This window comes from Haplochromis burtoni, unplaced genomic scaffold, assembly GCF_018398535.1.
Source record: "Haplochromis burtoni strain Fernald_Lab_line unplaced genomic scaffold, NCSU_Asbu1 Contig_112, whole genome shotgun sequence".
Classification (NCBI taxonomy): Eukaryota; Metazoa; Chordata; class Actinopteri; order Cichliformes; family Cichlidae; genus Haplochromis; species Haplochromis burtoni.
The window spans coordinates 688,220-707,642 of record NW_024582473.1 but is presented as its reverse complement, the minus strand read 5'-3'; the positions used below and the strand labels follow the sequence as shown (position 1 = coordinate 707,642).

Genomic DNA, 19,423 nt, shown 5'->3' with positions numbered 1-19,423 from the left:
GTATATCCAGTTAAAATGCAGGGAAGTGAAAACATGCACAAACAGTTCAGTCATTCGTCCCATTACCTTGGGTGTATCCAACCTTTGGGTTGTATTTGGCGCAGGCGATTAGGACCCTGAAGAGTTTCGCTTGACCCTCGATGGCCTCGGGACTTTCTCCCATCAAGGACCGATGAGTAGGGAAGGAACGCTCTGTTGGCATTTCAAATGAAGTGCATTACTTTTATTTGTTTCAGCTACACATGGTGCAACATACAGCAACACTATGTAAAGTGAGTGTCTGAACTCACGCAGGTCCAGGGCGATTTGTCTGAAGAGTGTGATGTCATCGACAGAGTAGCGGGGCTTTGAAGGGCTGGTGGACTGTTGACGGTTTAAGCCCAGGTTGTTCTGAGTGTCGCTCAGTGTAGTGATTGCAGACAAGATGCCGTATTCACTGACTCCCAGGTCGACCAAAGGTCCTCGCACCTCAGACAAACATGTCTGTTGAAAAGAATACAACATATACTCTGGCTAGAAATCCATCAATAACATTAATGGTTGAAGGAGAAAGGCACTAAATGCATGTAGAGTAACATGGATGAATAAAACTTCAATGAAACTGTGGCATTTGAACACATTGAGGCTCTACAGAGCAGCTGGGTTAGGGTATTAAAAAACAGGGTGTTAGGTAAAGAGCGTATTGGCTCAAACATTTTTAAAAAGTTCAGTTGTTATCTTATGTATATTGTTAATCCATGAAATTGCATTTCAGTGGATACAGCAGGGTCTTTATGTTCTTCTTTATTGACTTTAATAAATGAAATTCACATCTAACTACTGAATTTGCACTAAGCAACCTTCCGGTTATATAGGAATATAATCAGAATAAAACCAGCTGGCAGCCAGTTGACTCGAGTCATTCAGACTGATGGCAACATGCTGGCAATCTGTCTGAATATATAAATTAAAGAGCAATTATTTGCAAACCTTTGACAATCTCTCTAATTCTAATTTGCGATTCTAAATTGGCCAAATGTTGTCTGTTGCTGTGTGGTAACCATGCAACAGACTGGCTACCTGTCAAGTGTGCACCCCGACTCTCAGCATACGACAGCTGGGGTAGGCTCCAGCAACCCTGAACTGGATAAGCCGAAGAAAATGGATCAATGAAAGTTACAAAAAAATTCCCCCCAAAAATGACTAGGCAGTAGACTTGTAGTCAAGACCGCCTAAACCAAGACAATACCAAGACCAGAGGGTATCGAGACCAAGACAAAGTCGAGATGAGACCAAGACTGAGACCGAGACAAAAAAAGTCTTTAAACTGCAGCCAGATGCTGCTTCGTTTACGGGTGTCAGGCATATTTATGTGTTTTTGTGATGCACTCGCACAGCCCTCCTCACCGCTGTCTAATGTCTCACTCACTCACTGAGGGGACAGACACACGCTCCACTTGACTGTCGCGTCTCTCACCCTCTCTGTTTTTTACATAATGATATTATCCTATATCCTCACATGTGATTGGCCACATTATGGAGGGCTTGGAGCATAGCGGAGCCACTGTGTGAGAGCTGAGCAGCGAAAGGAAATTAAGTGAGGAGCCGGCTCTCGCTCAAGGGGAGTCGACTCTTCTGATTCACTACAAAGCACTCTCTAAGCATAGCTCTTAGAGCTGATGCTTTTGCGCATGACACATTATCGAACGCTACGTTGTGTGTCATGGATACTGTTGACTCCAAATCTCTCGACCACTATGTCGAACTGAGACAGCAAGACCGAGACAAGACCGAGGGATCCGAGACCAAGACAACACCAAGACCATGTAAAATGGTCTTGAGACATCCAACTCTACTAGGCAGCCACAGATTTATTTATTCTTGTGTAGATGCAAGGACCTTGCTGACCTATTTTACTTGTTTGACTGAGCTTTTAGCACTCTCTGACATAGAAGGTAGGTATGTCAAACTAAGTATGTTCAGTGTTGGATGCTTTTCCCCCCCTTGTTGAATCAATGTAATGCAGGTTTGTGTAACTAATACTATTTCAGGATGGTGGTGCAAGAGATAAGCCCTCTTGTTTGTATTATTCTCAGAGTACTTTAAATTATTTAATAAAATACTGATATTTGGTGTATCTGTATCGATACAATATCACCATGCAAAATATTGCAAAACTATGTTTTACCGACTTTTTTCAAACACCACTAGTGAATCAACATTTACAGCACATAACTACTTTACCTATTTTGTCATTGCTATTATTACCAGAGAGGTAATTAACAAATAGATTTTTCTTATTTGGTATTATGTTGCAAGTAAAGAAGGGAGAAGGGGAGAGATATTTTCTCTCTCTCCCCCCTTCTCAGTTATTTTTGGTTAATTAAGTGAGATTCAGCAACTACAGGCTGCAGGTCTCTAGGCCTGTGCTTAGCTAACATTATCGTTAGCCAAGTTATTGTATGATGCAGTCCTACTGCTTAGTGTTACAGGAAATAACACAGCTACTGATGTTGGCTAGTTAACATTACTTAATTGCCAAATTGGGTTTGATTCAGCAGATGTAGAACTTATCCCCTTCTTTGCAACTTCATCTCACGAGCTGTTCACACATTTTTGTTTCACTTGAACTCATACAGTGAAGTTGCAAAATTATTCTTTTTTGTGCGCTTTCAGGCCGCCACTGTTTGACATAAAATGTTTTTCAAACAGTAACTACTGTGTGGAAAACTTGGAGCTGCTCCCGCAGTGACACACTGCAGTATCAGTACAATCTGAATCTGACATATCATTGGAAAAGCACATGGGTTTCAAACCTGTGACACTGCACGTAATGTGAAGGCACACAAGAATTTCTCATTCATGTCCAGTTGGGCAGAAACATTTCTCATCCATTTTCCAAGGTTGCAGAAATGTCAAAAATGACTAAAAACGAAATAAGTGCCCAGATCTCATGGGAGTATTTGTAATTTATTTTCAAATGAAAAGTATAAACCATCCTAATATTTAGTCAACACATCTAAAATCTGAAATGAGGGGATTTTTGTTGTTGTTTTTGTTGTTTTCTTGGGCAAATTGCCAGCATTTTTTTCCAAGGAAGACTAATCAATGGCTCAATGACACAACTAAAGTTAAATGGTAGCCAAATTCTTTTAAAATTCCTGGCCAAAACGGATATATTGAAAAAAAAATATGGAATCGCCACTCTCGGAGGATGTTTATTCAACTTTTTTACTTTGCAGCAAATAAAGAAATCAAAAATATGTCTCAAAACTATTTCTGTTTAAGAGCTGAACATTCTGGATTCACGAAACAAACCTAAACCATATTAAATTCACTTATTTTAATTAATAGCGTGTTTTGTCCTTCTCTACATCAAGTAGATGAAAAAGAAAATTATGGAATCACATTGCAAATAATACTTGCAGAAACCTAAATATGCAAACTAGTCTGTAGTTTGCATGTGATTTAAAGGAAGCTCATCAAGAGAGCTTCCAGCTGAAAAAGCAAAGAGCTATAAAACTGAAACTGAAACGAAAACCAGCACTCACATGCACACAGAAGAAAATAAGCTTACAGTGAGCTAAAGAGAAACAATCCTGGGCTGCAGTTGAAAGCGATGCTCACTGATGAATCATCAATCTATATTGGCCAAGAGATGATGCTCATACTTTTGTCTGGTACTTTTGCACCGATTGTGAGAAGGAAAAAAGGGACTTTCCTCCACTCATGTGACAAGGGGTTGATGCCAGATAAAGAGCCAGAGGAGATGGCAAGCATGACATCAACACTAAACTCAAAGCTCATAATTTGGACACCTTTTCCCTTTCCTTATTGTAAAATATATTTGGCGAAGATGAAGTTACTTTTTTAGGGTGACAATGCACCTTTCCACAAAGTGTTAACTCAGTGACATGGCCAGCAGTCCTGATATCAGTCTGACAAATATTTCCCCCCTCGATATTGCGCAATTCCATCTTTTTGCTCAATCTATAAAAATATGCCATATAAATTATATTTGTTTAAGACATGTTCCATGAAGCCAGAATGTTCCACCAGTAAATAAAAAGCAAACAAAGCAAACATGGAAATACTTTTTTACAGCGGTTGTACACGGTTGTGGGCAACTTTATGATGACAATTCAGTGTTAAAGTGTGCAGCTTTGCAATGTCATTCTTTTGGATGTCACATGGTATATTACCTGGTAGTTGAAGTCACTGGCATCTCTCAAAATATCAGTGGTAAGCAGGCACTTCCATACTCTGCCGCGCAGGCTTGGAGGGATACCCATTTTGATAAATCGCTCAATCTGAAAACACAGCAAGAGTGCGAAGAAAACAAGCATGTTCGAATGGTTGCCAAATGTGCAAAACACAAGATTTTCATCAGTGCTTTTTGTAGTTTATACAAGTCTTACTTGGCTCTTGCAGATAAAGCTGGCTCCATTCCAGTAGCTGAGCAGCTCACACAGCTCTTTCACCCTCACTGAGCTCAGCGGGGGGTAGCTGATAGACAACACAACATGGTGAGCTTGGGCTGATTCATCAGCTTTTTCAATCAGACAGATACTGTCATTTTCAGTAATTCTAAACTCTGGGCTTTAAGTGCTCAGTGTCTGACAAACCATGACTGCAGCTAGTCAGAGTGTAATACAATACTCACTGGAGGAAGTATTCAAGTAGAGATTTTTGCGTTTTCATTATCATTTCACATGTATGACGTGTGGACATTTAAACCTGCAAGGTACACCTGAAATAGTTTTTAGCAGAGTAGCTTTGTCTAACATAAATATTCAGCTTAACTCAGCTTCTCTCGTTTGTTTCAGCAACTTGCTGAACTTAGATTCAATTTAATAAATGGATCAATACAGTTGGCGATAAATAATTTAAAGGACTTTAACTTTCTTCTAAGAGCAAGATAGTTAGAAACTCTTAAAGCCGACAGCTAATGTTACCACGACTATAACTTACTGAAGTGATTAATTGACATTATCAACAAGATTAAAATCATACAGTTAAAGAACACAGTTGAGACAGTGAATACTGAAATAACTAGCGTTTAGGAGTAAATGACTCAGGTGAGGAGCATAATAAGCCAGGCTAGTTGCTTAAACGGGAGCTTATGTATCGTGAACCTGTTCCGCACCTGTAATCGTGACACCGGTGATGAAGTTTCTGGTCCTTTTTTTTAGTGAGAGCAAAGCCGAATTCATCAAAACGCAAATTCTCACTGCGCCTTTTAATTGTTGAACTCCTCCTGGTGACGTTGGTATTGCTTCTCCGCTTCATGGTGATGAGAAAATCCTTCGAACACTACTTCATTCGTTCCCAAAAAGGAAAAGTGAAATTCACCGTCCAAATGATTTCTTGCCGCTGCAGTCAAAGTAACCGGCCGCTCTGGAACCGCCCCCTTTCCCTACGTCATCTCCAACCGAAAATGGGCGGGTAAATCAGAAACTTTGAAATGAGTGATGTGAAAATGCTATAAATCTATATGACTAAACATCAAACAACAATATAATTCTTCTAAGATATAGAAGCTTAAGACCTGATATATATAGTGAAATGTGACTTAACAATATTAATGCACTGAAGCAAACGCAGTATTCGAATGTATCTGGTCAGCATGGAACTGATTTTCACAGTTCTCCACCCTGGGGTCAGGCCCTTAAGGGTCCCCAAATACACCTGTTAGGCCATGTGATAATTAATGGGGAAAGCAAAAAAAGAAAGAGCAAAGTTCTTGAAACTTCTTGAAAATGGTGGTTTATTATCAGTATTTTGACTTTGACTTTTTGCAAATAAATGAAATATATTTATTCTGTCACAGTTAATTATTACTATCTTTTACATCACCATTTTCTACCACGTTTAAAACAAGGGAAATGAAGTAATCCACTCTGAGACTTTAATGCAAAGGGGACACAACGAAGGTAAACGTATAACCGGTCATAACCAAGAGAGGGCGCTGTCGCACTATTTACATCTGATTCACATGCATTTCCAACCATCTCAGCGCACTCACACTAAAAGTCACAAACAGTTCAAAATAGAACCTTCATCTATATCAAACTAATAAATAACGTTTGTTGCAGATTATGGCAACACAATCTGTAAAAAGCAGATTCCACAATTTATGTGTCGTATTGAAGTTTTAGTCTAGTCTTACTGAATGCCTGCTGTACTTTGAGGAGAACTGGATAATGTAAAAGTAAATCCTCTTAAGATTCTGATTTTAAGAGCATTCTACAAGAAGATGCAAATGTGCAGAGAATGAATGCAGCATGCACTCTTGTTCTGTGTAAACTGAGACCATTATTCTTTGATGTCTCGATGCATGCTCAATCATAAATGTAAGGAAATCCCAGAAAGCTTATTCTCTTCAGCTGGACGATGCGTTTTCAGTGGGAGACACGTTTCATCACTCGTCTCAACACTTACATGAACTGAATCTGCTTTTTGGCATAATGTTTGATGTCGATGAGAATGTATAGTGTAAATGAAATGAGAGTTCCCAGCACTATTTTGTTACTGTTTGCAGAATATACAATGTTGACATTTGGTTGTCCTTTCCTTGCTCTGCCTCCGCGAATCTTCACTCCTCATTGTCTTCAATACTGATTTAAGTAGGGTTTTTTTTGTGTAATTCTACTGTGTTCAAGTGCAATAAATAAGCTTTACAATACTACTATATTAGCAACTTATACATGAAGGATTGGAAGATTTTAACAACTGGGTAGACTGTTGACCAACTTCAGCAATGAAATAATGCTAGCAACTCAGCTATTCAGCTGACAAAGACATGTTCTATGTTACATATTTCAAACAGTTTTTAAGATGGAATTCATCATTCTGAAAAACATACTGAAAACCCTGACATGTAAATGCTCTTTATTGTGTTGCTACAAAGTATAAAGTACAATGCTTAAAAAGGCTTCAGTTAGACATGGAATTCATGTCTATAACCCTTCACAGTGATAAAGGCAGCATCCATTGCCAGCAAAGGAGCACTAAACAACAGCAGATTATAAAATACCCTATGATTAGCTTTCCTAGACGTGCTTTTTTTTTTTTTTTTTTTTTTTGCATGATTTTCAAGTGATAATAGAGATTTTAATACAGGATGCAGAATTAACCAACACATTCTCACACCCCACTCATCACACACTAAAACTTGTTCTGGAACTGCTTCTTGTCATATTTTAACACTGGGGTGCCTAGTTGATATCAGCATATCAGTATAGTGTCAGAAATTCACATACAAATAGCATGCATTATATATGTTGGCACAGTTAATGGCAGTTTTGAGTTTAAATGCAAACTTTCTATTTGAATTTCTGCTTTTTTGCCTCATAAAACTTTTCTCTAAATATAGTGATAACATCGTTACGGTGAGGTTTTTTGATCACAAAAATCATAAAGTGTAAATCTTATATTTTGGTAAACCAAGACAGAAAACAACCCTGTTTTAGGTTAAAATACATCTTTCCTTGAACTACACATTAAAATTAAACATTTTAAAACATTTCTTTGGTTACCACATCTTTCAACAGTGACAACACCAGTAGAGCAATTTTTCTTGGGAATGTTGAATAATTACACTTAAGGGGTATTACAATGCAAAGCAACTATGTCCTCAACAAACATCAGTATATTAACACTGTTGTAATATTAGTCTGCAATGACTTGGTCATTCTTGCGTGTCTCCACTTTGTATATCGTCTGGTAGCCGTCATCCCAGGCATACAGCTGCTTGTCTCCGGGGTGATAGTGGATGCTGCTATGGCTGGTGTAACGTTTCGGGAAGAACATCACAGGACTCTCATTGCTGCACAGGGAACGGGATGGCACAGGGAAAAGAAAGTGGTTTGTCATGTAGATACTGTATGTATGTATGCAGGTGTATACTGTGCATGCATCTGCATGTGTACAAGCCAACCTGTGAATGGTGTCATGGATGTCATAGAGACATTGTATGGTGGAACGTCCTCCATAGCGTGTGTTGTAGACCACATAAAGGGTGCCACATATTAGGAAAGCTCCTTCAGCGTCATGGCTTCTACACTGTGTGTCCCACACAGACTCTACTGCCAAGGTTCCTAACATATAAAGAAACAAAGCTGGACTGAATGGATATATGTTCTTGCTTTATGTAAGTGGCGAGATCAAACCATAGAGGGTACAAAAGATGGATTTACTGCTCTGGGCAAAAGTTTTGAGTCACCAGTCATTTCCCAAAAAATATGCAATACAGGTGCATTTATTAAATTTACATAGTATATAGGAAAAAATAGAGTTTATGCAGTTCTTATAGTTTTAAAGCAAATATTTGCTGTGACCACAACACATCCTGAACTCTATGTTAGGGAACCCTTCTTGCTATTTTTTTAAGTAGTCTAGGGGAATAGTTCTCCAGGCATCTTGAAGGACATTTGATGTTGGCTGCCTTTTGTTATGTTCTCTCTCAAGATTATCCCACACTGCTTAAATAATGTTTCTGGGCTCTGGGAAGGCCAATCCATGACTGATAGTGTTGCATTGTGTGTTGTTCTATCCAGGTATGCTTTTACTACATTAGAAGTATGTTTGGGATCATTGTCATGCTGAAAAATGAAGCCAGTTCCTTTCAGATGCTTTACAGATATTATTGCATGGGGAATCAAAATCGTGCTATACTTTTATGCTTTGATGAGACCATTTATGGTAACGATAAACTGCACAGTAAATGGGTCAGTTGCAGGGCCAAATGCATTTCTCAGGTCCTGTATCAGGTCTTTACCAGAATTTTTTCCAATTTTTTTAGTAATCACTTGCAATAGCTGTTGTTTTTTTAGCCTTTCGTGTTCTTTTGACCTCCACTTGTCCAAATAAATAAATAAAGCACTCCTTTGAAAACTGTTAGGAGCAAGAACTAGAATGAGTGAACAAGCAGCCCATGTACAGAAAAACTTTGAAAGACCTTTAGATCTGTATAGTCCTCCTTTCTGACTTGTTGAATGACCTGAGAGCATAAACTCATCATTAAGTTTTAAAGAGCAAATAAGGTTAGGCCCGTTTTTCCATACATTTCGCCTCCTGTTGCCCATAAGGAAAGATTTTTTTTCAATACAGTCTATGGATCAGAAACCACTCTGATGCTTGTTTTATATATATGTATATGTATATATTTCCATTTTTCAATTCATCATATATATATATTATAATATTCAATATATATATATATAAAATATAAATATATAATGTATATATATATATATATATATGTATGTATATATATATGATTATAGTATGTATATATATATATATATATATATATGTTATATATGTATATATATATATATATATATGTATATATATATATATATGTATATATTTCATAATAAGTATACCAGTGTAAATTTTGTTCCAATTTTAGCTTGCATCTGTCAAAAAAAGGCTTTCCTAAATGCAATCAGGAGGAACATATATATATATATATAATATATATATATATATATATATAATTATATATAAATATATATATATATATATTATATTATATATATATATACTATATATATATATAAATATATGATGTAATATATATATATTATATATATATAATATATATATATATATATATATATATATATATTAATATTATATATATAATAATATATATATAGTTCAAGGTTCGATTCCCCTTGAACAGCTACCCTGAGGTACCCCTGAGCAAGGTACCGTCCCTACACACTGCTCCCCGGGCGCCCAGTGGCTGCCCACTGCTTCACTGAGTGAATGGGTTAAATGCAGAGAGGGATTTTCCCCACGGGGACCAATAAAGTACACTTTCTCATTATCATCTGAGAGACAGAATGTGAAAAAAAAATCCATGAATCCACATGGTAGGATTTGTAAAGAATTTATTCGTAAATCAGGGTGGAAAATAAGTATTTGGTCAATAACAAAAATACAACTCAATACTTTGTAACATAACCTTTGTTGGCAATAACAGAGGTCAAACGTTTACTATAGGTCTTTACCAGGTTTGCACACACAGTAGCTGGTATTTTGGCCCATTCCTCCATGCAGATCTTCTCGAGAGCAGTGATGTTTTGGGGCTGTCGCCGAGCAACACGGACTTTCAACTCCCGCCACAGATTTTCTATGGGGTTGAGGTCTGGAGACTGGCTAGGCCACTCCAGGACTTTCAAATGCTTCTTACGGAGCCACTCCTTTGTTGCCCGGGCGGTGTGTTTTGGATCATTGTCATGTTGGAAGACCCAGCCTCGTTTCATCTTCAAAGTTCTCACTGATGGAAGGAGGTTTTGGCTCAAAATCTCACGATACATGGCCCCATTCATTCTGTCCTTAACACGGATCAGTCGTCCTGTCCCCTTGGCAGAAAAACAGCCCCATAGCATGATGTTTCCACCCCCATGCTTCACAGTAGGTATGGTGTTCTTGGGATGCAACTCAGTATTCTTCTTCCTCCAAACACGACGAGTTGAGTTTATACCAAAAAGTTCTACTTTGGTTTCATCTGACCACATGACATTCTCCCAATCCTCTGCTGTATCATCCATGTGCTCTCTGGCAAACTTCAGACGGGCCTGGACATGCACTGGCTTCAGCAGCGGAACACGTCTGGCACTGCGGGATTTGATTCCCTGCCGTTGTAGTGTGTTACTGATGGTGACCTTTGTTACTTTGGTCCCAGCTCTCTGCAGGTCATTCACCAGGTCCCCCCGTGTGGTTCTGGGATCTTTGCTCACCGTTCTCATGATCATTTTGACCCCACGGGATGAGATCTTGCGTGGAGCCCCAGATCGAGGGAGATTATCAGTGGTCTTGTATGTCTTCCATTTTCTGATGATTGCTCCCACAGTTGATTTTTTCACACCAAGCTGCTTGCCTATTGTAGATTCACTCTTCCCAGTCTGGTGCAGGTCTACAATACTTTTCCTGGTGTCCTTCGAAAGCTCTTTGGTCTTGGCCATGGCGGAGTTTGGAGTCTGACTGTTTGAGGCTGTGGACAGGTGTCTTTTATACAGATGATGAGTTCAAACAGGTGCCATTCATACAGGTAACGAGTGGGGGACAGAAAAGCTTCTTACAGAAGACGTTACAGGTCTGTGAGAGCCAGAGATTTTCCTTGTTTGAGGTGACCAAATACTTATTTTCCACCCTGATTTACGAATAAATTCTTTACAAATCCTACCATGTGGATTCATGGATTTTTTTTTCACATTCTGTCTCTCACAGTTGAAGTGTACCTCTGGTGCAAATTACTGACCTCTGTCATCATTTTAAGTGGGGGAACTTGCACAATCGGTGGCTGACTAAATACTTTTTTGCCCCACTGTATAATATGATTATATAATTATAAATACACGTACCTACACACATCGTTTACTGTTTACAGTAATATATATAATAGATATGCTATGTATGTAAGTGTGTACGTAGTATGTTATATAATATATATAATATATATATATACTATTATATATATATATAGACTAAAAACCTTTTTCACAGAACTGTGTATGTGTAGCAGGAGTAGTACTTTACCTGTTTCCAGTTTGGTGATGACCAGGTTTCCTCCATACTCAGCATCTGCATGGATGACCCAGAGGCCAAGTTCATCAACAGCCATGTCCAGGTAAGTGTTAGGGTTCAGACTGTAAACAGGCATATGACCAGCTCCTGGAAGAAGCATGCTGTCCACCACTGTGCCATTCAGCAGGTCTACCTTTAGGAATTTAATTGATATGAATGGACATCATTATAGCATAGAGGGCCTTTTGTTTAAGTCACTTTATCTAACCACATAATTAGATTGAGTAACTACTGAAAGTATGTGAACAGTGGTGTGCTATTTTAGTCACTTTATTAGCACAGAGTTGGAGGGTACTGCATGTTGAAACTGGACTAAGATAAAAGTTAACGTTAGCATGCTAACAAGCTTACAAAAGATTCATTTCAGAGTAGCATTTTTGAGGCGATTGTTGTTGTGATTTGGTGGTATATAAATAATAATAAAATGAATTGAATATTAATGTAGACTCTATTTAATTTTGGTGACTAGTACTTGGCTTGTACAAACCAAAGGCTTTAAAAATCCCAGACAAGCCAAGTACTATCAAAATGTGGTTACTTTATGTACTACTTAAAGAAGGCTTCTGTAAGAAGAAAAAGAAAGAAAACCAGTGCACACATGAGCGACCTTACACAAATTAGCTGTGTTAGCAATGCTCCCATGTCAGCTAGAGTAGGTCAGAATCACTTGCATGGCAGTGAGAGGGACACCACATTGCTTACTATTTACTATTAAGAAAGTGATATTAAGTACAACTGAGGCAAATATGACATTCCTCACAGACATGTATTATATTTGTGTTTAATGGAATAAAATACTGGAAATTCTTCAAACCCCCCTAAAGTATCCTGACAAAAGTCTTTAGCTCTACTGGAACAAAACTGTTTTCTCTGCTCACTGACCTCAGCTGACACAGAAGTGAAGGAAAGAAAACAAGACCGACTCCTCAGTGACTAAGCTCCCTGTTATGAAGTCTCAAACTGGTAAACTGCAATTGTATCCAGGAACTGTTGCCAAGCGACATGAACAACTTTAATCAACCCCTTTTGTACACAGAGTGCAAATCAACACAAGAATGCCTTGATGTGAAGTACACATGAACAACGTCACATTCATGTTTGCTAAATCACTTACAAACCTTCACTATTTGGTTTGTTGTATCTGCTTTGTGGTAGTAGAGGAATCCATTGTAGACCACATGACCCGATCCTTGCCAGTGGAAAGGCAGCTGCACCACCTTTGCTGGAGATGAAGTCCTCTCTGTGAAGCTTTGCAGGGAAACGTACTCCAGCATGGTGTCGTTACGAATTCCACTGAGCAGATAAATCTGAAAGATTTCACATTGGGACAAGCTGAGATTTTGCAGCTCAGCTTTATATTCTATTCTTTATGAAAAACTGTATAAAGGCTGTTTTAAAAAGCTTTTAGCATTTTGGTTGGCATCATATTAAGTGTTTAGAGCCAGAAAAACTACCTTTGCACAGAAAAGTTAGTTTATTACCTAAAGCCAGTAGGTGTGGTTAGTAATGTACATGTGTAGGGTGCATGTGTGAACAGCCGCACACACTGTTTTATTCTAACTAACATTTAAATGAAATAATAGAATTTTACTCACTTATAAAGTTTGAAAAGACTTCTTGGACAGTCTGTTAACACACGTGATCATGCAGCTGTAAACATGTTCATTTAAAGCACTAAATGTTGCCACTTTAACACAGCAGTCCATGGGAATTGTTGGAACAAGCCTCAAGTGGCCAATCAATAAACTGCAGGCCTCAGCTTTTAAGTTCAGCTCCAGAATAGTGGGCAGGTGGTTTTATTCTGTTGGCCAATCTTATATAGCTACAATACACCCACCCATTTACATCTGGGTGGAATTATTAATTATTAGGAGCTCCATAGTATATAGCTTACACATTTGCCTAACAAGCCAAAGATTCCTGGTTCAGTCCCAGGAGGAGTGCTCAAAGATGTTAAAATGTTTTGCTGAATGGAGGGAAGCTGCTCAGTTGGTAATAATTGTATGTGGTTTTATCACCTTAAGCCAGCCATTTCCATCACAGGTGGTCATCTGATAACAGCTGATCCAATCACATAGGACAAAATAGTCCAAAAACATGATTCATTTTGATTATTCAGAGAACAGATCAGTGAGTGTCCATTAACAGAGCGACAGTGAGAGAAAGATAAACAGAAGAGTGCAGCTCAGAAGGAAAGACAGCTTTACCTCTGCTGCAAACAACCAGTTATTTCATCATCTATAAAAAAAGAAGAGACCTTGGCTGATCCTTCCGAGGGGTCCTTGAACCAGGAACCATAGGTGTCTCCTGCCTTCTTCACAATCTTGAGAGACTTGATTTGACTCAGACCCGTGCTGCAGTCTGGAAAAAGCACAGAAGCAGGAATGAACATTTTGTTGTTTCTTTCTATTTTCCAAACTTATGTTATGTGGACCTTTAAATATCTCGTCTTATTTAAGCACCATTTTGCACTTTGATCTTGGCTTTCCTTTTCAGCAGGTCGAGTTCTGCCGCTTTTATCTGCTGTTCCAGCAGTGCCTCCTCCATCTCAATTTCAGACTGACTGGGAATTTTGTTTTCCAAATATTCCAGCTCTCTCTCCATCCGGTCTACACGTACAGACATGCCGTCCATCTGGCTCTTCACCTCTGATCTGTACAGCAAAACAGCGCTTATTTCATGTATTTCATTCAGTCTCTCAGAAATTTGTCATTATTTCATTCATTTTTCATTTAAATAGTGTGTACTGAGAGAAACTTTGTAAAGGAGATCTTTCACATATGTTACCTGAGAACACTGAGTGTAGACAGATAACCTCTGATTTCACTGGAAAGGTCAAAGGTTCTTTGGGTGACGCTTGTGGTGCTCTGCTCACACTGATTCAGGCGCTCCTAGTTTCATGAGAAAAGGAGTTAAAATGAGAATATTTAGTTTGAGAACTGATGGAACCTAAAAAGGTTCACGTAAATTTTACTTGGTCAGGAACAATACCACAAAGTCTTGCTCCACTCATTCTGTACATTAATAGTACTTGATGCATTGCTTTGTTTTTAAGTTATTGCATTCACAAGAAAAGTTGACCTCTCACTGTTCATGTCACCCACCCACCCGGCCGTCTGCCAGGCAGGGTGACAATACCCCATCGGCTCTTTTACGGCTCAGAGGTAAAAACTGAACTGTAGCCTCCCACTGTGATGGGATCTAGTTTGATGATCACTTGTTCCCTTAATGGAAGGTGTCACCGCGAGGCAATACAAAGTTTTTCTTAGCATTCACCTCTATTAAGATGAAACACAGTGGACCACATCATAGTGGTCTGTTTCAGCATGACAGTGACCTCAGCCTCAGGGCATGGAGGCTTACTGAAGGGTTTAATGAAAATCAAAAAGGTGTGAATTCTCTGCTATTGCCTACACAGTCACCAGATCTCAACCTTGTTTGGAAAACATAGTGTTAGACAGGATTCACCACCACTGCCATCAAAAAACCAAATGAGGAATATCTATAGAAACACTTTATTGTCTTGATCCCAGTTTCATATTCTTGGTTTCACTGTTTTAAGTCATGATCAGGGCATTCCTGTTTATTTTTGTTTTGTGTGGAGATAGTTTTTTTTTTGGAAGGGTCTGGGAGTTGGATGGTTTCCTTCACAGCTGATCTGCTGCTCTTCATGTAGCGGGCAGTATTTCAGAGCGCCGTGTGCAGCAGATCATCGCCAGATTGTCTTCACCTCTTCGGTGCCCACCAGCCGTCAGCTGAACTCAACTCAACCGGTCCGTGATCTCCAGCCTTCTTTCCTGGAAATTTCCAAACGCTTTTCGGAACCAGAAAATCGCGCCCTCCTAACCGCTACCACCTGCCCACTCTGCCAAACTCCCCAGTGCCCTGGATTGTAGTATGGACTCTTCCTTCCTGGTTATGGAAATATCACAGCAAAAGTAAGGCTGAAGACTTTGACTGCCTGCTTTGGGATTCATTCACTACCACTCGCTTACACGCTCTCTCTCCTCCACAGATTGCACAGTTCACCCTGTTTTTTGTCAGAGCAAGTTTTGTGTTTGTTGGATTTCTGGATTCCTGGTTTGGTTTTTCTTTGCTAATAAACTGGAAACTTTATCGTGACATCGTTTTGTGTTTGAGTTCAGTTTTTGCTTTATAGTTATTCCAGAGATGAGTTTCAGTTTTGCAGCCCTGCCTTTTGGCTCATGTCTTGATTTCTATTAGTAGTTTTCAGTTGCCCTTAATGTTGCCTGTGTCTAGCCTCTGTGTTTATGTCTTGGTTCTCCTGGGCTCACTTGTCTGACATTTTGTTAAGTGTTAGTGTTCATGTCTGGGGCTTACATCATATGTTGATTTAGTTGTGTTTCTGTTCCCCTCCCTACTTTTTTCTTTCTTTCTTCTTCTCTTTCTTTTACTTGTACAGGGTATTCTCTCGCTCTATGACAGCTGGGGCTGGCTCCAGCTGTTCTGTAATCCCACGCTGCATAAACAGTAAGAATGATGGAACTGGCATAATTTGTATCTTGACAGCCTCCAGCCAAACACTCTTTAACTGCACAAGTTCACTGATCAGTCTTTTCTCTATTTGCTCCAGTTCTACAAAACTTCTGGATTTTGATAACAGACTAAGCTAGTACCTGAAAGTCCTTCAAAATGTAGTAAACCCACCATAATGAGACATGTTGTATTTCTATAGATTGGAAAAACATACTGACTGATATTTTTTGTTGCCTCATTTAGATTTCCACAACTCTAGATGATCAGATTATGCAGTAAAGAGGAAATTTTCTGAACTGAACTGCAGCATTCAGCAAAATGTCAAAGCAAAGTGAGTAACACTACAAACAGCAGTTAATAAGTGGGGGCTGAGTCTATGCTCTTTGTGTCTCTGACCTCGTGCCAGATGCACATACATGTAGTTGACGTGAAACAGAAGAACCAACATCAGCTTACCTCCATCTGAGCCAGTCTCCTCTCCAGGTACTGGATTATAAAGGCATCCTGAGACGAGCTTTGGCTCTGGACTGAGCCCACGATCAGACACAAAGATACGAGAAAGAGGGGAAGCATGCCCGACATGACTAAAACTCAATAAGTCTGGTCAGAGTAGTCAGCCCAAGTTTCACTGCCTCTGCAGCTGCAGGGAAACTTTAGTCTTTTTGTTTCTGAAAAACTTGTCAGTATTAATGAGGCCACTTCCTGTATTTCCGGAGCACTCCTGAAGCACAGAGCTCAGTAAAAGTTCTCCAAAGTGAGAGCATACAACAGTTTTGCTGTGTTAAAAGCAATCCCAGATTCCGTAAGTGACTGAATTCTTCTCCTTCTGCTTTATTCAGGAAAAGTTGTTGCTCCAGAACTTTCTGCCTTGTTTCTCTAATAAGTTGTTGCTACACTGGGTTTTGGATCCAAGTGAACCTCACCCACGGTCCCTCCCAGTCTCTCTCTCTTCTAGTTGCTCTGTCTACCTCTCTTGCCCACCCTTCTACACTCTGTTTTTTGTGCATTTAAGGTATGAGAGAACCATCCAACAGAGGAGGGGGAGAAAGAGAGACAGTGAGCGCTAGAAATAACCCCGACAGTTTATACCCTATTGGTCAATCCAACATTTTTTCCATTGTAATACTCTCCAGATGGCCCACTGACACGTCCTCAGTTCTCCCACAGAGCAAACCATGACCCAATAAAGTTACCAGTTGGATATATTAACCAAATCAGTGCTCTATAACCTGTCTGGAAATATTTCTGAAGTATGAGGACAACTGCCATTTATACTAAACTCATTCACAAACACACAAATTGTATTTTACAGGCAGGATTTACAGGCTTTATTTGAATATACTGATACAAAACAATAATTACAAAGTTGTCTTTTAATTTCCATCTACTTATTGTTGTCAGGAGGGCTGGAGATAATGCCAGCTACCATAAGAGGAGAGGCAGGTACACCCCGGACAGCTCGCCAGTCTAACACATAGAGACAAACGACCATTCACACCTATGGAAAAATTAGATTTACCAATTAACTGCATGTCTTTGAACTGTGGGAGGAAGTCGGAGTACCTGGAGAGGACCAACACAAACATGGGGAGAACATCCCCCAACAACTCCACACAGAAAGTACCCGGCCAGTTGCTGGAATCAAACTCAGGATCTTCTTGCTGGTAGGAAACAACCGGGGTTTTAACATTGGTAACATTTTTAGCTCTCAAACAAAGATATGTGAAAATATGTCAAAATAACAAATGTGTTTTGTGTTACAGGGATATCTTGTGGTGATAAAACACGAGCCAACTAGCACCATCATCTCCAGTCTCATAGAACTGCTTTGTTTTAGCATAGCTTGAACCCCTGACCCTGTGCCATGCTTGGTTGCACACTGCACATGACATACCTTTTACAATCTGCCAACGATTGGAGATCTGGTCGCTACAGGGGTCCAGAATTACAAGGCTTATCCATTGTCATGCAAAGGCAGCCACTGAGGGGCCACATTCCTGTGTACTCCTCATACTTTGCCCAGCCTCCAATAAAAGGGGAGGTTTGCTGCAGGAAGGGGATCGGGTGTACAATCTTTGTCAAATCAAATATGCAAATCATAAATAAATAAATCCAACCAGATGTAGGCAGATGATACTGTGACCCTTTAAAGATGCAGCTGAAAGATGAAGAAGGAGAAAAAGATACAGCTGTCACATAGGCCATCCACCCATCCATCTATCCTCTTAACTGCTTGTCCATTTTATAGTCACAGGGAAGCTGGAATGTGTCCCACCAAATCACCAAAAGCGAGGGCTATGCACGTAGATGGATGTACAACAGGGGTCACTGGTTGCCAGATAACTCCATGAAAAATGCTGTAAAACTCATTTGCACCACAAACACATTTGAGATTAGCAAATGTGAGGCACACAGTTAGTGGCTACAGGTGTCTGTGTTGAGATCTACCTAAACAGGTGAGTTATTTAAAATAAAATAAAAAATCACTCCAGTACAGATGGATACGAAGGGTGGAAATTAGCTATAAGCTAATTAGCTGTAAATTGGGAGTTTTGGGGATTAACTCACTTTTGTAGCCAGCCTCACTTCTGTATTGGCTTCAATTTTCTTTACCCTCAATTGTTAAATTTACGCTATAATTATGTCATTAACATTTCCCGATGTAAGTGCTGCTCTGGAAAACTTTAAATCAATGCCACTTATCATGCAGACATATTAATGATAAGCTTTTAAGACATCTTACTGTGGTTCCAAGTTTAAACTATTTCAGCTGCGAGGTTTCTGCCCTTGCTCCCATCCCTGTTGATCCATGTAATATTCTGACTGATTTAGGTCCAAATGTTATCGCTGCCAGATAATTCCTGCTTAGCTGCTGTTTTTCCACAAGTCTCCATTGGCTGCCTTTCAGAGGCACGTGAAACTGTTTTCTTGGCTTTTGTGGTGACAGACAACATCTGGCTATCAGCTTTCTCAAACACCCGATCTGGGCTGCATGGAACGCAGAGCTCTGGTTAGAGTATCAACTACATGCGAGCAATAAAAGATGATAGAGGAGAGCTTTCTAACATGTTAAGACAGAAACATTTTTTTTCTACCCAACCTATTTGCGAAAAAACACCAACACTATATCATGCTGTCATCATTACAGGTTTTAACCATGAGATGGCGCCACATCATAAAAAGAATACACACAATACTACAGCACAGTACAACCCGACAGTAGGCACTGGCCCTTAACACCACACCCCCATGTCAAACACCCACTCCCCCCACCACGTCACCTGTGGTCTATAATAACAGCCTGCTGCTAAATCCTCTGTGTGGTGCAGTGGTAATAATGAGGCTC

The 19,423-nt window shown here is 39.5% G+C and overlaps 2 protein-coding genes across 3 annotated transcripts in view; both read right to left on the bottom strand.

The window, feature by feature from the left end:
- The window catches only part of si:ch211-266k8.4 (TBC1 domain family member 10B), a 73,978-nt gene extending 67,185 nt beyond the window's left edge, over positions 1-6,793 (bottom strand). For both annotated transcript variants that reach the window (XM_005928363.3, XM_005928362.3), the window contains exons 1-5: positions 5,126-6,793; positions 4,398-4,485; positions 4,182-4,289; positions 291-483; positions 67-192 (exon numbers count right to left, since the gene is read on the bottom strand). In XM_005928363.3, the coding sequence (XP_005928425.1) occupies positions 67-192; positions 291-483; positions 4,182-4,289; positions 4,398-4,485; positions 5,126-5,268 (658 nt within the window). In that variant the 5' untranslated portion in view covers positions 5,269-6,793. The remainder of the gene's footprint in view (positions 1-66; positions 193-290; positions 484-4,181; positions 4,290-4,397; positions 4,486-5,125) is intronic.
- A 60-nt stretch (positions 6,794-6,853) lies between these two features.
- olfml1 (olfactomedin-like 1) lies at positions 6,854-17,085 on the bottom strand. Its single transcript, XM_005928361.3, has 8 exons — positions 16,534-17,085; positions 14,368-14,471; positions 14,043-14,233; positions 13,838-13,941; positions 12,699-12,887; positions 11,533-11,713; positions 7,919-8,078; positions 6,854-7,807 (listed from the first exon to the last, which is right to left on the bottom strand). Exons 1-8 carry the CDS (start codon positions 16,657-16,659, stop codon positions 7,651-7,653), a joined length of 1,212 nt encoding a protein of 403 aa, XP_005928423.1. The 5' UTR covers positions 16,660-17,085; the 3' UTR covers positions 6,854-7,650.
- Positions 17,086-19,423: the final 2,338 nt, after the last annotated feature.

Excerpts from the sequence above, each read along its gene's own strand:
- olfml1 (XM_005928361.3), bottom strand. The coding sequence starts at position 16,659 with ATGTCGGGCATGCTTCCCCTCTTTCTCGTATCTTTGTGTCTGATCGTG. Across the intron at positions 14,234-14,367 it reads TCTACACTCAGTGTTCTCAG|ATCAGAGGTGAAGAGCCAGA; the intron begins GTAACATATGTG and ends TTTGCTGTACAG. Across the intron at positions 8,079-11,532 it reads CATCACCAAACTGGAAACAG|GAACCTTGGCAGTAGAGTCT; the intron begins GTAAAGTACTAC and ends TTTATATGTTAG.